This window comes from Microtus ochrogaster, chromosome 16 (genome assembly GCF_000317375.1).
Source record: "Microtus ochrogaster isolate Prairie Vole_2 chromosome 16, MicOch1.0, whole genome shotgun sequence".
NCBI lineage: Eukaryota > Metazoa > Chordata > Mammalia > Rodentia > Cricetidae > Microtus > Microtus ochrogaster.
Window position 1 is genome coordinate 30,206,983 of NC_022018.1, and position 12,500 is coordinate 30,219,482.

At 46.6% G+C, this 12,500-nt stretch overlaps 1 protein-coding gene across 1 annotated transcript in view; it reads right to left on the reverse strand.

The window, feature by feature from the left end:
- LOC101997732 (butyrophilin subfamily 2 member A2) overlaps positions 1 to 9,772 on the reverse strand; it is a 12,733-nt gene extending 2,961 nt beyond the window's left edge. Inside the window, exons 1-8 of the mRNA XM_026782868.1 lie at positions 9,600 to 9,772; positions 9,057 to 9,149; positions 8,879 to 8,984; positions 6,965 to 7,312; positions 3,520 to 3,801; positions 2,400 to 2,573; positions 768 to 788; positions 655 to 681 (exon numbers count right to left, since the gene is read on the reverse strand). Of these exons, the coding sequence (XP_026638669.1) occupies positions 655 to 681; positions 768 to 788; positions 2,400 to 2,573; positions 3,520 to 3,801; positions 6,965 to 7,312; positions 8,879 to 8,963 (937 nt within the window). The 5' untranslated portion in view covers positions 8,964 to 8,984; positions 9,057 to 9,149; positions 9,600 to 9,772. The remainder of the gene's footprint in view (positions 1 to 654; positions 682 to 767; positions 789 to 2,399; positions 2,574 to 3,519; positions 3,802 to 6,964; positions 7,313 to 8,878; positions 8,985 to 9,056; positions 9,150 to 9,599) is intronic.
- Positions 9,773 to 12,500: the final 2,728 nt, after the last annotated feature.

A 12,500-nucleotide genomic window follows, 5' to 3' on the forward strand; every position in this document is an offset into this window, starting at 1 on the left:
TTTTGGTTTTTCGAGACAGGGTTTCTCTGTGGCTTTGGAGCCTGTCCTGGAACTAGCTCTGTAGACCAGGCTGGTCTCTAACTCACAGAGATTCGCCTGCCTCTGCCTCCCGAGTGCTGGGATTAAAGGCGTGCGCCACCATCGCCCGGCTGCCTGTATTCTTGACACATGAAGAAAGAAATGATGCTCGGGAAGAAAAGGCGGCGAAGCTCTGAGCTCTCCCTCACCCGACTCACTGACTGGTTGTGTCCTGGGAGCAGGAAGCATTTCTGGACACCTAGTAATTACGTCCCTGGTCAGGACCAGGAAGTATATTGTCTTTTTGCCACAAGGGGATCCATCTGCTCATTTTAACTAACTCCCAGGTAATAAATGTCTTCTTTCTAATTAATTCAGGATTTGAAAGCTGTGGGAGAGCTGTCCTGTATGTGAACCTCTGCAGTGCTCACAGAACTCCCTCTGGAAAACAATCATCAAGGCAGACTAAAGCTGGACTGCTTCCCTGACAGAGCTGGGCTCCAGCATTAATGGGCTACAGCCAGGGAGGCCCTCAATCTCCTACCTCCCCAGTCCAGAGCCCTGGGTCCTTGATTCATGTCCTCCCTTAGTGTGGGGAGAAGTCTCCAGATATAAGGGGATTCCAGAGATACTCACCGGCATGTAAGAGGGTTCTTCGCCATCCTGAAAGTGACAGAGAGGTGAATGTCATGAGGCTAAGCCGGCAGAACACACACTGCAGAAAGTAGTTCAGGGAAGCTTAAACTTACGTAATTCTTCTTGAAGTTGCCCTGAAAAAGAAACAAGGTAATGTCCTCAGTAGGCAGCTGAGAGAATTTGGATTTGTCTTAAATGATATGGGCTGGCTCTACCTACTGCACCAAACCCTTCTTTCCTACTGGACAGGGTTAATCTCCATTGTGACCTTGGGGTTTAGAATCACCACGGAAACAAACCTAGGTTTGTCTTGAGAGATTTTCTAAGTTAGGTTAATGAGTTTGATCATGGTGGCTCAGAGAGCGAGAGCACTTACTGCCAAGCCTGAGTCTAACCCCCAAGACCCATGAAGAAAGAACCAACTCTCACAAATTGTCCTATGAGTTCTACATGAAGGTAAGGGTGTGCTATCCTCCTCCAATAAATGTAAGAGAGAGAAAGAGAAAAAGAGAGACAGAGACAGAGAGAAGAGTTAGTTTAGGAAGCTGGGTGTAGTGGCACATGCCTTTAATCCCAGCACTCCAGAGGTAAAGGACAGGTGGATCTCTGTGAGTTTGAGGCCAGCCTAGTTTACATAGTGAGTTCTAGGACAGCCAGAACTACATAGTAAGACCCTGTCTCAGAAACCAAATGAAACTGAAATAGAACAAAAACAGCAAAGGTGTTCAGGATCTGAGGAGATGGTTTAGCGATTAAAAAGAGCCCTGGTTGCTTCTGCAGAAGACCGATTCCATTTCCAGTACCTACACAGTGGTTCACAAACATCCAATGTCCTTTTCTCACCTCTGTGGGCACCGGGCATTCATCTGGTACACATAATACATATAGGAAAAATATTCATTCACATAAATTTAAAAATTTTCATTTACTCTGTGTGTGTGTGTGCACATGCCATGTTGCAGGTGTAGCGGTCAGAGGACAGCTTGTAGGATCTGGTTCCTTTCTACTATGGGGGTTCTGAGTATTTTACTCTCGGATGTCAGGCTTGGCAGCAAGTCCCTTTACCTGCTGAACCATCTTGTCTACCCCTGTCAGATAACTTTATCACAACAATGAAAACAGTAACTAATAAAACACCCATACCTGAGAACTGTCAGAAATCAGAAGTGGTACGAACCAGGTGAGTGGACAATATTAGGACTGTTTTATTGTTAGCTTTTGTTTAGTAGCATGGTTCTGCTTGGAATATTGGAATGGAAGAGCCAATAGCCTAGTTATTAGGATATGAGAGTTCTGAGCCCTTCTGCTGCCTCTACGGGTCCATATAGTGCGAGCTTCTACCTGTCAGAAGGGTGGTGTCCTTTCTTTTCCTTTTCCTCCTTTTTTTTTTTTTTTTCATTTATTTTGAGGCATGGTTCTATTGTAGCCTAAGCTAGTTTTTTTTTAAAAAATATTTATTTATTTATTATGTATACAACATTCCTTCCATGTATGCTTGCATGCCAGAAGAGGGCAACAGATCTCATTATAGATGGCTGTGAGCCACCATGTAGTTGCTGGGAATTGAACTCACGACCTCTGGGAAGAGTAGTCCTTGCTCTGAACCTCTGAGCCATCTCTCCAGCCCCCTAGGCTGGTTTTGAACTCACTTCGTAGCTAAGGCTGGCCTTGAACTGAAGAATAGTGAACTCAACTGTTCTACTCTTTTACCTTCTAAGTTCTCTTTTCCCTACCTAGTTCCTTACGTGTGGCTTCTTTTTCTTCATATTCGACTTCTTTCTCGGCGGACAAGATCAGTTTTTTCCTGTGTTGCTTCTTGACAAGGAAGATACTTCCAGATGTGAGAAGGATCAACATTAGAACGGGCAGAGTGACAGCCATGGCCACCATCCAGAGAGGAAGGCTGGGCTCGAAGGATTCTGGAAAGTGAGCCAGAGAAGTACTGTGTGGTGAGAGACAGGACATCAGGACTATGTGTGCTGATTGGAGGAAGTTTATCTGGAGAGTTCCCCCCCTCAGGTCCCAGTCCTGAAACGAGGACGGGAGAAAGATGGTGGCTTTTTACTGGCTGACCTCTGACTTTGCAGGAGAAAAAAAATGGAGGGTCGCTGGGCAGTGGTGGCACATGCTTTAAATCCTAGCACTCGGCAGGCAGATCTCTGTGAGTTCGAGGCCAGCCTGGTCTACACAGTGAGTCCCAGGACAGTCTCCAAAGCTACACAGAGAAACCTTATCTTGAAAAAACAAAACAACAAACAAAAAATGTCGGGTCACCCAGGACTTCCAGGGATGAATCCCATGGATAAATGCCAAGGTTAGCAGTCTGCTAAATCTCTACAGCTGTCACCTTCCAAAGGCCTCCAGCATTCTGACCCCGGACCTGGCAATGGCTCCCTCTTTGCTCTGCCCTTGCTGCATACAGTTTCTTCTCAACTGAGGGACAGAGATTCAGTTGATTATTCATTAAAAGCCTCCAATGTGCTGGGCGTGGTGGCCCATACTGAATCCCAGTACTAGGGAGGGAGAGGGATCGGAGGATCACAAGTTCAAGTGTAGTCAAGTTTCAGTAGTGAGACCCAGGCTGTTCCCCTGCCCTCCCAAGTGTGGTGCTACAGGATGAAGCAAGGTAACACTTCTATTCCTTGCTCTTCTATCGCTGTTGATCACTACCCATTCACATGTCTGTGATTTTCTTCTTGTGTCAAGCAAGGGATGTGACCTCAGTTCAGCTCCAGCCTCCAGCTCTGCAGAGCCAAAGATCCTTCCTCAGACCACCCTCTAGTCTCCATCACTACTCCAGATATCAATCTATTTGCGGAGGAGCCCACCTTTTCCCGATAGAGCTCCAGAGAGCTGAAGACTAACCTGGAATGAAAATCACACTCTCCATCTCCTGGTTGAGCAGGGTGTTGTTAACAGAGCAGGTCATGTTCCTCACAGAACAGTCTCTGATGATCACAGTCATGGTGACCGTGAAGAGGCCTCCTCTGTCAGCTGTATAGTCTTCTTCCAGCGCAGGCACAACTTCATAATAGGGGTCTCTCCACACAGCTTGGGGCTCCGGGTACCACCCTTCAGATGTGCACTCCAGCAAGATGCTCCCATCCTCAAGGGTCTTCATGTTAACGAGGGGCTTAGAGCCCAGGCCTAGAAGGAAACACCAGAGTTCAGCTAAAAGAGTGGCTGGTTTAGTCCCAGCACTAGGAAGGCAGAAATAGGAAGATCTCTATGAGTTGGAGGCCAGCCTGGTCTATAAAGTGAGTTCCAGAACAGCCCAGGCTACACAGTGAGACCTTGTTTCAAAAAAACAAAAAGAATGGCTGGTAGGAATGTAGATATGGGTAGGGATGTAGCTCAGTAGGAGTATGTGTGTCTGGCTTGTGTTTGATCCTTAGCATCATAAAATAAGCAATAGTATTTCGTGTGTGTATATTAAGTGGTCTGGTCTTAATGGTAGAAGCCAAGGAAAGGGAAGTCCAAACTGGCTGAACCTAAGGGTAATGAATATGCAGCCAAAAGATGGAGGGATGATGAGTCAGGAAGGAAGAAAGAAAAAATGGATAGAAAGAAAGGCACTGATGTTAGAGAAGGGACCAATGTGCCAAACGTGCCGGAAGCTGAGAGCAAAGGAGTCTCACACTTACAACTGTGCTCCAGCTCCAGGGCTCGCCACGGCTTCTGTATCTATTCTGTCTCATTAAAGGCTTGTTGCTTCACTGATCCTGCCAGACTCCAATCGTCCGACTTCTAAGCAGGTATCTTCTGTCCAACCTAAACAGGCCAACTTAGAACCTCACTTTGTGTTCTGTGGGAAATTCCTCAGCTGCTTTGGCCTTGTGGACATTTTAGAATAAGAATCTGTCAGGATGCCACAATCTTATAAAACTTTCTTACTTTAAGACACTGTCCTTTCTCCCTCTCTCATGACCAAGCAGAGGGAAGACAATGGCCTGCAGTTGTGTGTTCACCACACGGCCTGCTGCCTTTGAAGAAGGGGTAAAGTGTCCCCACAAAGCCGACTCTCGACATTCACAAGTGTTTAGCTCCTAGGGACTCACTCAGGTAGACAATCTGTAAAGTGCACCCCCAAATTCACCTATTAGGGAGATAGGAATGCACCCGAGGTAGTCAAAACAGTGCCGTGTGCTCAGGGTATGTCGTCAGAAGAGTGTCCCGGAAGCCTTCAGCTGGAGGGAACATTATGTGGCGGTGGGACATGTCTGTCCCTTTGGGCATGCCCCACAAACTTTTATTGAGTAGTTTCTTTGTCAAGCTCACCCAGTAAATTATACCAAAGAAAGGAAATTCAAGCACTCGGTAAAATTCAGTGTTTTGTGTTCTATTTGATATTTGTTGTTGCTGTTGTTTGAGATAGACCTCATTATGGAGTTCAGGCTGGCCTCAGACTCAGAAATAATCCTGTCTCAGCTTTTGGGTGCTGGAATTACATGCATATGCCACCACACTGGAGTATTCATTGATTTCTTTTGTTTGTTTTTGAGACAAAGCTCTCATACAGCCCAAGCTAGCCTTGAATTAGACATAGAGTTGGGGATGATCTAGAACTCCCGATCTTCTTGTCTCTAAGTCCCAAGCACTGGAGCGGAAGCAGGTGTTTGCCATCATGTGTGGATCTTCAGTTTGATTTTGCCAAGGAAACAAAGTAGCTAAAGACGTCCAGTCTCACTCATAAAACTTGATATGGAATAAGATTCAAAATAATTTGACCAGCCAGGGCTATATTTGAGAGTCCCTGTCTCAAAACAACAAGCAAGCAAACAAAAAATCCAACAACAACAACAACAATACATACACACATGAAGTATGACAATCTGGAAAAAAAAACAATTCTATAAAATATCCCACAGGGTTGAGAGACAACAGACTTAAGGATGAAATCACCCAGTCAATCCAACAAACAAAATAGGAAATTAAAAAAAACATTAAGGTGGGGGGGACTGGAGAGATGGCTCACTGGGTAAAGCACTTGTTGCAAAAGTGTGAAAACCTGAATTTGGATCGTCAGCACCTAAACAAAAGTTTGGGTGGACACATGTCTATAACCCCAGTACGGAGGTAAGGAATGATGTTGGGGGCTACGTGGCCAGCCGGTCTAGCAGAACAGAGAGGTCAAAGTTCAGTGAGAGACCCTGTCTCAGAAAATAAGTTGGAAAGTAACGGAGAAAGGCACCTTTGGCTACTACAAGCATAACACAAGTAAGAATACACACACACACACACATACACACACACACACACACACACACACACACACACACACGGGCGGTTGTGGCGCCTTTAATCCCAGCACTCAGGAGGCAGAGGTAGGTGGATCTCTGTGAGTTTGAGGCCTACAAGAGTCAGGACTACAAGAGTCAGGACAGCCAGGACTGTTACACAAAGAAACCCTTTATCGAAAAACCAAACACACATATAAACACATGTGCATTTACCACAAACACACATATGCACACATACAAAACACACACACACTATCAAGTTAAACATTCTATAATGACTTAATCAGAGCAGGGCAGGGCAATGAAGCATGCTTCCAGGGAAAGAACAGGGGTTCCTGGAATCCACAGGTATCACCAGCTAACCCTGCAGTTCTAGTGGGAGCAAAATCAGGAAACCTATCTCCTTTAATATTGTGTGATACAAAAAAAAACAAAAAACAAAAAAACAAACAAACAAAAAACCCCATGGCTCCTTGCCCAGTATGTCCAGTTTAATTGCCACTTCCATCCTGAATCTCTGCAAAATTGTTCTGGGTAGTACTCTCACTCAATACCTCTACGGGGTCGACAGTCCTAGTACGTAACTTTACTGCTGTATTTAGCATCTGCTCTCATCACAAGTCAGTTGCTTTCTCTACAGTTGCTATTGGAAGAAATGGGAGGAAAGGCAAGATTATCTGGGGATGAGGATAATGGTGATACAGGCTGCAATCTCAGCACTTGGTAGGGAGGTAGGAAGATCAGAAGTTCAAGGTCATTATCAGCAACAAAGTGAGTTTAAGCCTGGCCTGGGCTATACGATTACTATTAACCTGTGAAATGTCCATTGTGATTTTTTGGGCAATGCTTGTTTATCTCAGGTACCCTTGCACATTTTCTCCTGTCACTCTAGAAGCAATGGTTACCGCTTAGCCGAGCTCACTCAGGTGGACACAAGAAGCAACTCTCCCTGTATCAAAGGGATCACAGGCAAGAAATGTCCTAGTCTGCGATGATTCTGAGTTCAAGAGAGCAGTGTACCCCAAAGGTCACAGTGGGAAAAGCCAACAGAGGAAAGTGGAGCGACTCACTTGCCACCAGGAGCCTCATGATGGCCTGATCATAGGACCTGCCTTGCTGGAAGTAACAGCTGTAGATGCCGTTGTCATAGGCTGTGACATTGTGGATAACAAGCGCCACTCTTCCCTTGCTGATGTCTGTGCTCACGAAGGTGGTTCTTCCTTGATAGGTGGCCATCTGCTCCTCTGTTCTCTCTTGATGGCCTTTGTACACCAGCACTGCCGGGGAGAAATGCCACCGAAACCACCGCACCTCCATGTCTTCTGCATTTCTCTCTGGTGACAGGCAGCAGCGCAGTGTGGTATTTTCTCCTACCATGGCCAGGATGGGCTCAGCTGGTCCCACGACAGTAAACTGGGCTATTCAACAAAGGAGGACAACCAGACAGGAATTCCAGCCATTAAATTTCCAGCATACTCGAGTGGTATTCTAGGGTTTCAGGAGTGTTCACGCTACGGCCCTGGATAGCTATAAATTCAACACAACACAAAATGGTGAACTTACTTCAGGTTTGTTTTTGACGTTGTCTGTTTTGTTTCTGTGGTTCTCAAGTGTGGACTCTGTAGTGACATTTTTGTGTCATGCTCAAGCTGTGCTTTGGACACTAGCCTGGTTAGTTTTAACTGTCAACGTGACACAACCTCGCATTACCTCGGAAGAGAATCTCAGCTGAGAAGTTGCTTAGGTCAGATTGGTCTGTAGTTATCTTTATGGGGGATTGTCTCGATTGCCAATTAATGTAGGAGCCCCCCCCCCCGCCCACACACACACCATGCCCAGGTGATCCTGAAGCCAGCCAGTCAGCAGCAATGTCCACGGCCCATCCTGCACTTTGGCAGTGAAGTAAGTTCCTTGGCTGGAGGCAGTGATGTATCGAATAGCAAGGAGTCCTGCCTTCAGTTCCTTTTGTGACTTCCCTCAGTGAAGAACTGTGGTCTGCATCTGTACCCAATTAAGCCTTTTTCTTTCCTACACTGCTTTCTGTCGGTGCAACAGAAATGAAACTAGAACAGACACCTCCAGGTTATTTACTGTGTAGCCCTGGAAAGTCTTCATCTAGAGTGGCCCGGAGAACTAAAAGGGTTGGACAACTGAAAAGGCTTAGACAAGTTCTTTTCAAGGCCACGGGGGCTTCCTAGATGGGCTGGTAGTTGTGGCTGGTGAGCAGCATCTCTTGGAACCACTCAATGATGCTGCAAATGCTTCGGTAACAAAATACTGAGTTGTGCATAATGCTCACCCACGATCCCAACACTCAGGAGATGGAGGCTGGAGGATGAGCTCTTCAAAGTCATCTTTAGCTATAGAGAAAGTCCACCATGAAGAAAAGCAAAATAAAACCAACAAACCCGAACCCACATGAACAGAATGTCTGAGGTCACCCTGAACACACACGGAAGACCCAGTGCTTAGAAGGACTTGTTCCTGTGCATGTGGCACAGACCCAGGGTTCAAACCACAACTGTGCATGTTATGCAAGCACTCTACCAACTGAGCCACATTCCTAGCCCCCTTGTTTTGTTTTACAAGACAGCTCCTTATTATGAACCCCTGGCTGGCCTTGAACTCTTGGCAGTCTTATCCCATTGCCCAAGTTTATAGGTGTGCACCACCACATCTCAAAAAGTAAGCATTTAGATATTAGTATTTGATGATGTGGCATTAGACAAAGGATATTATTAAAATCGACTTCATCTGTTTTTAACTCTTTTGAATGTTGGCACTTGAGATTTTACAGGAGTATTTACAGGTCTCCTCTGAGGCTCTTGCTGCTTTTCTTTAGGACAAGATTGGGAAAATCCAGGAATGCATTCAGAACAGCAGGGTGAGCCGCACAGCTCCAGACCTCCTAGCTCTGTCTGTCAGGAGAACTGTGGGCATTGCTTTCTCAAAAGGTAACGGGAGCAAGAAGCCTACGGCCTTACCTGAGACCAGCACAAACAGGCTGAGGACCAGGAAGAAGAGAAGGGAGGCTAACAGGCAAGGCTGCAGGGAAGTAGCAGGCTCCATAGGTCTTCAGGACAGGGCCACCTAGATCAAATATGGACAGTAAGCCTAGAAGCACAGAGGAGAAATCACCCACGGTTCTCATGGCCACTGTACCTTTTGCCCCTGTGCTGGTCTCATAAGCATTCCAACTTCTGCCTTAGATGGACAGACTCCTTCCGAGCTTGATGGGTGGGTTCACTAAACATCCTATTAAACAAACAACATAAACAGCAGGCAGGCAGCTTTCTGCTGTCTTAGGATCAGTTGTCTTTTCAGAGTCCAGTTTCTTCAGTGGTCATTTGATATTCCTCCCCTTCCCTCCTCCTTTCCCTCTCTTTTTGGCCTTCCCGCCTCCTCCTCCTCCTCTCCTCCCCATCCCCCTTTCCTCCTCTTCCTGTTCCTCAGGCGGGCGGGCTCTTTCTCCTAATCACCACGTTCCTCCCCTTTCTCCTTCCTCCCGCTCTCCTTCGCCAGCCTCCTTCCCTTTCTTCCCCTCCCCTTCCCTGTCCTCTTTTCACCTTGTGAACCTCAGGTAAAGCGAGATAGGTGAGACCGTCCTTCCCCCAGGTGTCGGCTTTCCGTCCACAGCACGAAACCCCCACCCCCAAGCTCCTACAGCCCCTGCCAGGTCTCCAAGCGCTCCCACCCCTTCCCTACCTGCGAATTAATCTCTGTTGTTTTTTTTTTTTCCTCTGACCCTCAGATACTGATTATCATGCCTTTTCTCCTCTCGCCAGCCTGCCGGTGGGCACAGTCGCCACCAGAGAAGAAACTGCTATAGAAGAGACGAAAGAATTTCCGGTCTCCATTAGTCTGAAAGTGCGGGGACTCAGGACAACAGACCTCGGCTGACCCACTCCCCGCGCAAGTCTCACAATTTCCATTGAGTCGTTTAGAGCCTGGGATTGGTCGGCCACGAGTTATCAGCCAATAGTATTCCTGTGTTTAGCTGTCACCTGTTACTAGGTAGAATACACAGAAACAATCCTCCCTTTCTGCCCTCGGGTCTTCCTTTCCTCTCTCATTTTGCCCCTTTCATTCCCTCCAAGTCTCCCCTTCCTCACCCTCCCCATTCTTCCCCTCTTTCTCCCACTTGACGGATCCTGGAGCTGTGACTGCTGTCCAGAGGCCCCATCCGTGTATGTTGACGTGTGTATGAAGAAGAGAGGAAGGGAAGCCAGACCCAAGCAGCCCCCTTCCCCAAGCCAGAAGAATCCTGTGCAAGTTGCTAGGCTTGCAGAGAGGGGTAGTGGAGGAAGTCACAGGATGCAGGCGTGGGTGGTTGACAGAGACAAAGGGCTATGCTCGCCACCCATCTGAGACCGGATGGGTAAGGGGTGTCTCAGGAGGACACTGAAAAATCAGACTGAAAAGTACTTTTCCTTGTGGAAATGACATCCTAGTAGGACAGGGGAATGACACTGACTTTGTAGCTGTACTTTATCAACTGCTTAAAGCTCTTCTCTGTGGTATCCCTGAGCAGACACCTATATTGGTGACTATATTGTTATTGTGTTACTGGATGCTTTATGATAAAAGTCTGGGCTCTGGCAGTTCCAAAAGGCAAGGCTCGGGCCACCTGTCCCCTGGAAGAGCAACCAAAGACAAATAATGGTGAAAAGCGGAGGATATCTAACATGGAGAAAAGAGAGGTCCAGTGGCCTCTCCCCAAGTTCATACTCATGGTAGAAACATGAAACCTAAGGTTAACTAGAAGGCAAGCAGGACGTGTGAAGCCTCTTCCTGGGAGGCAGGTTTCTCTCCTGGCACTAAATCTTCAGCCTTTCCCTTTCCCCAGCATGGAATTCCTAGGGAAATTAGGCTCTTTGGAGGTTAATTATTTTATAGTCAGCTGAAGAAGAGGGCACTAGGATCTCTCTTTAGACCGTCTCCTTTCTTGCCGTGATGGTTACAACTGTACAGATGTTTTCCAAGATAATTGCCCAGAGTCACAGCCCTCAGCTCAGCTGTCCAAGCTTGGGAGGCCTCCAGTTCATTCTGATCCAGTTTTAAAACTCTGCCCTTCACGCCAGCCCCTCTCCTGTACCTCCCAGCCCCTCTCCTGTACCTCCTCTCGTTTCCCTCTGTTTCTGCCTCTTGGTAAGCTTTTCTTTCTTTTTTTTTCTTTCTTTCTTTTTTCTTCCTTCCTTCCTTCCTTCCTTCCTTCTTTCCTTCCATCCTTCCTTTTTTTGGGGGAAGGGGCAGGGAAGATGAGTTTAAAAATACCTATCATAGATGTAATGCCTTGATCATAACAAGGATTATGATGTGAGTCAGGTTGCTTTCATGAGATCAGGGCCATCACCATCCTTTGCTTTCTCTGCTCTACAGCATAACGAATTTCTTTCTCAGGCCGTTTTGACCTCTGGCTTCCAGGTAGTCCTGGACTGACGAACAGGTGAGGATAAGGTAGAAGCCAGGCAAACTCTCCAGCCTTTGGATCTCAGTTGTCTCTTGTAGCCTCAGGACATCCACTTTCGGAGGCAGTAGCTGCCTTTTGCTGCTATTGATCTGTGTGCTACTTACTTGTGAGTCCCCCATCCTGGCAGTCAATTCATTCTCTTCCTCTGGCAATGTCTTTGCCATCTGCTTCTTGCAAGTGATCTTTTGTATGAAATCTTGCCTCCAACAAGTTTCTATACTCTTTTTTAGTTTAGCATTTAATGTTCTCTTCTACCAGGAACAATAGGCTCTCTTGTTTGATGAAGAATATTTACTACCAAAGGACCTCTAGAAAAAAATCAGTGGTCAAAGAAAGTTAGCGCTATCCAACTTGAGAGACAGAGGAGAAGAGTTCCCCCTAGTGGAAGGGCAGGGCATCTGGCTTTAGGGAGTGTGGGAAGGATAAGAGAATCAGACTGTGGTGGCCAGGAAGCAAGGCAAGGCCCTCCTGGATAGCCCTGAAATAGATTTTAGGAGGATGAAATAGGCATAGAGATGTCAGTGGGAAAGACGTACCGTGCCTGAGATGCTGGGAAGGGAAAATGTTTGTGCTTATGACCTTTCCTCCCCACCCTTCCCTGCCATAGACATAATCATGGGATGTTTTTGCCTCCATTTGTCTAGAACAGGTAACACGGTGGTCTTTCTCTACTGATTGTTCAGACTGTAAAGGAGAGTGTTCAGTAGTCCCAACTTTTAGCTGCCTATAGCCAATTTTGTTTCAACAGACCTCACAGCCTTCTGAAGACTTGATATAACTGTATGACGACACATGAACTTTCAGAGAAACACACTTGACATGTAGTACCTGTGTTGTTCATTTTTCTGTTGCTGTGATGAAACTTCGTGACCAAAGCAACTTACAGAAGAGCAAGTTTATTTTAGCTGACAGTTCCAGGAGATAAGAGTCCGTATTGGTGAGGGCAGCATGGCAGCAGACAGTCAGAATAGGACGCTGAGAGACCACATTTTTAAAGGCAAACACAGAACAGAAAGATTAAAATGGAAGTGGGACAAGGTCATGAAATCTCAAAGCCCACCTTTAGTGACATCTTCCAACAAGGACGCATCACCTCCCCAGCGAATGGCACCAACTCGGAGTCAAGAGTTCTAATA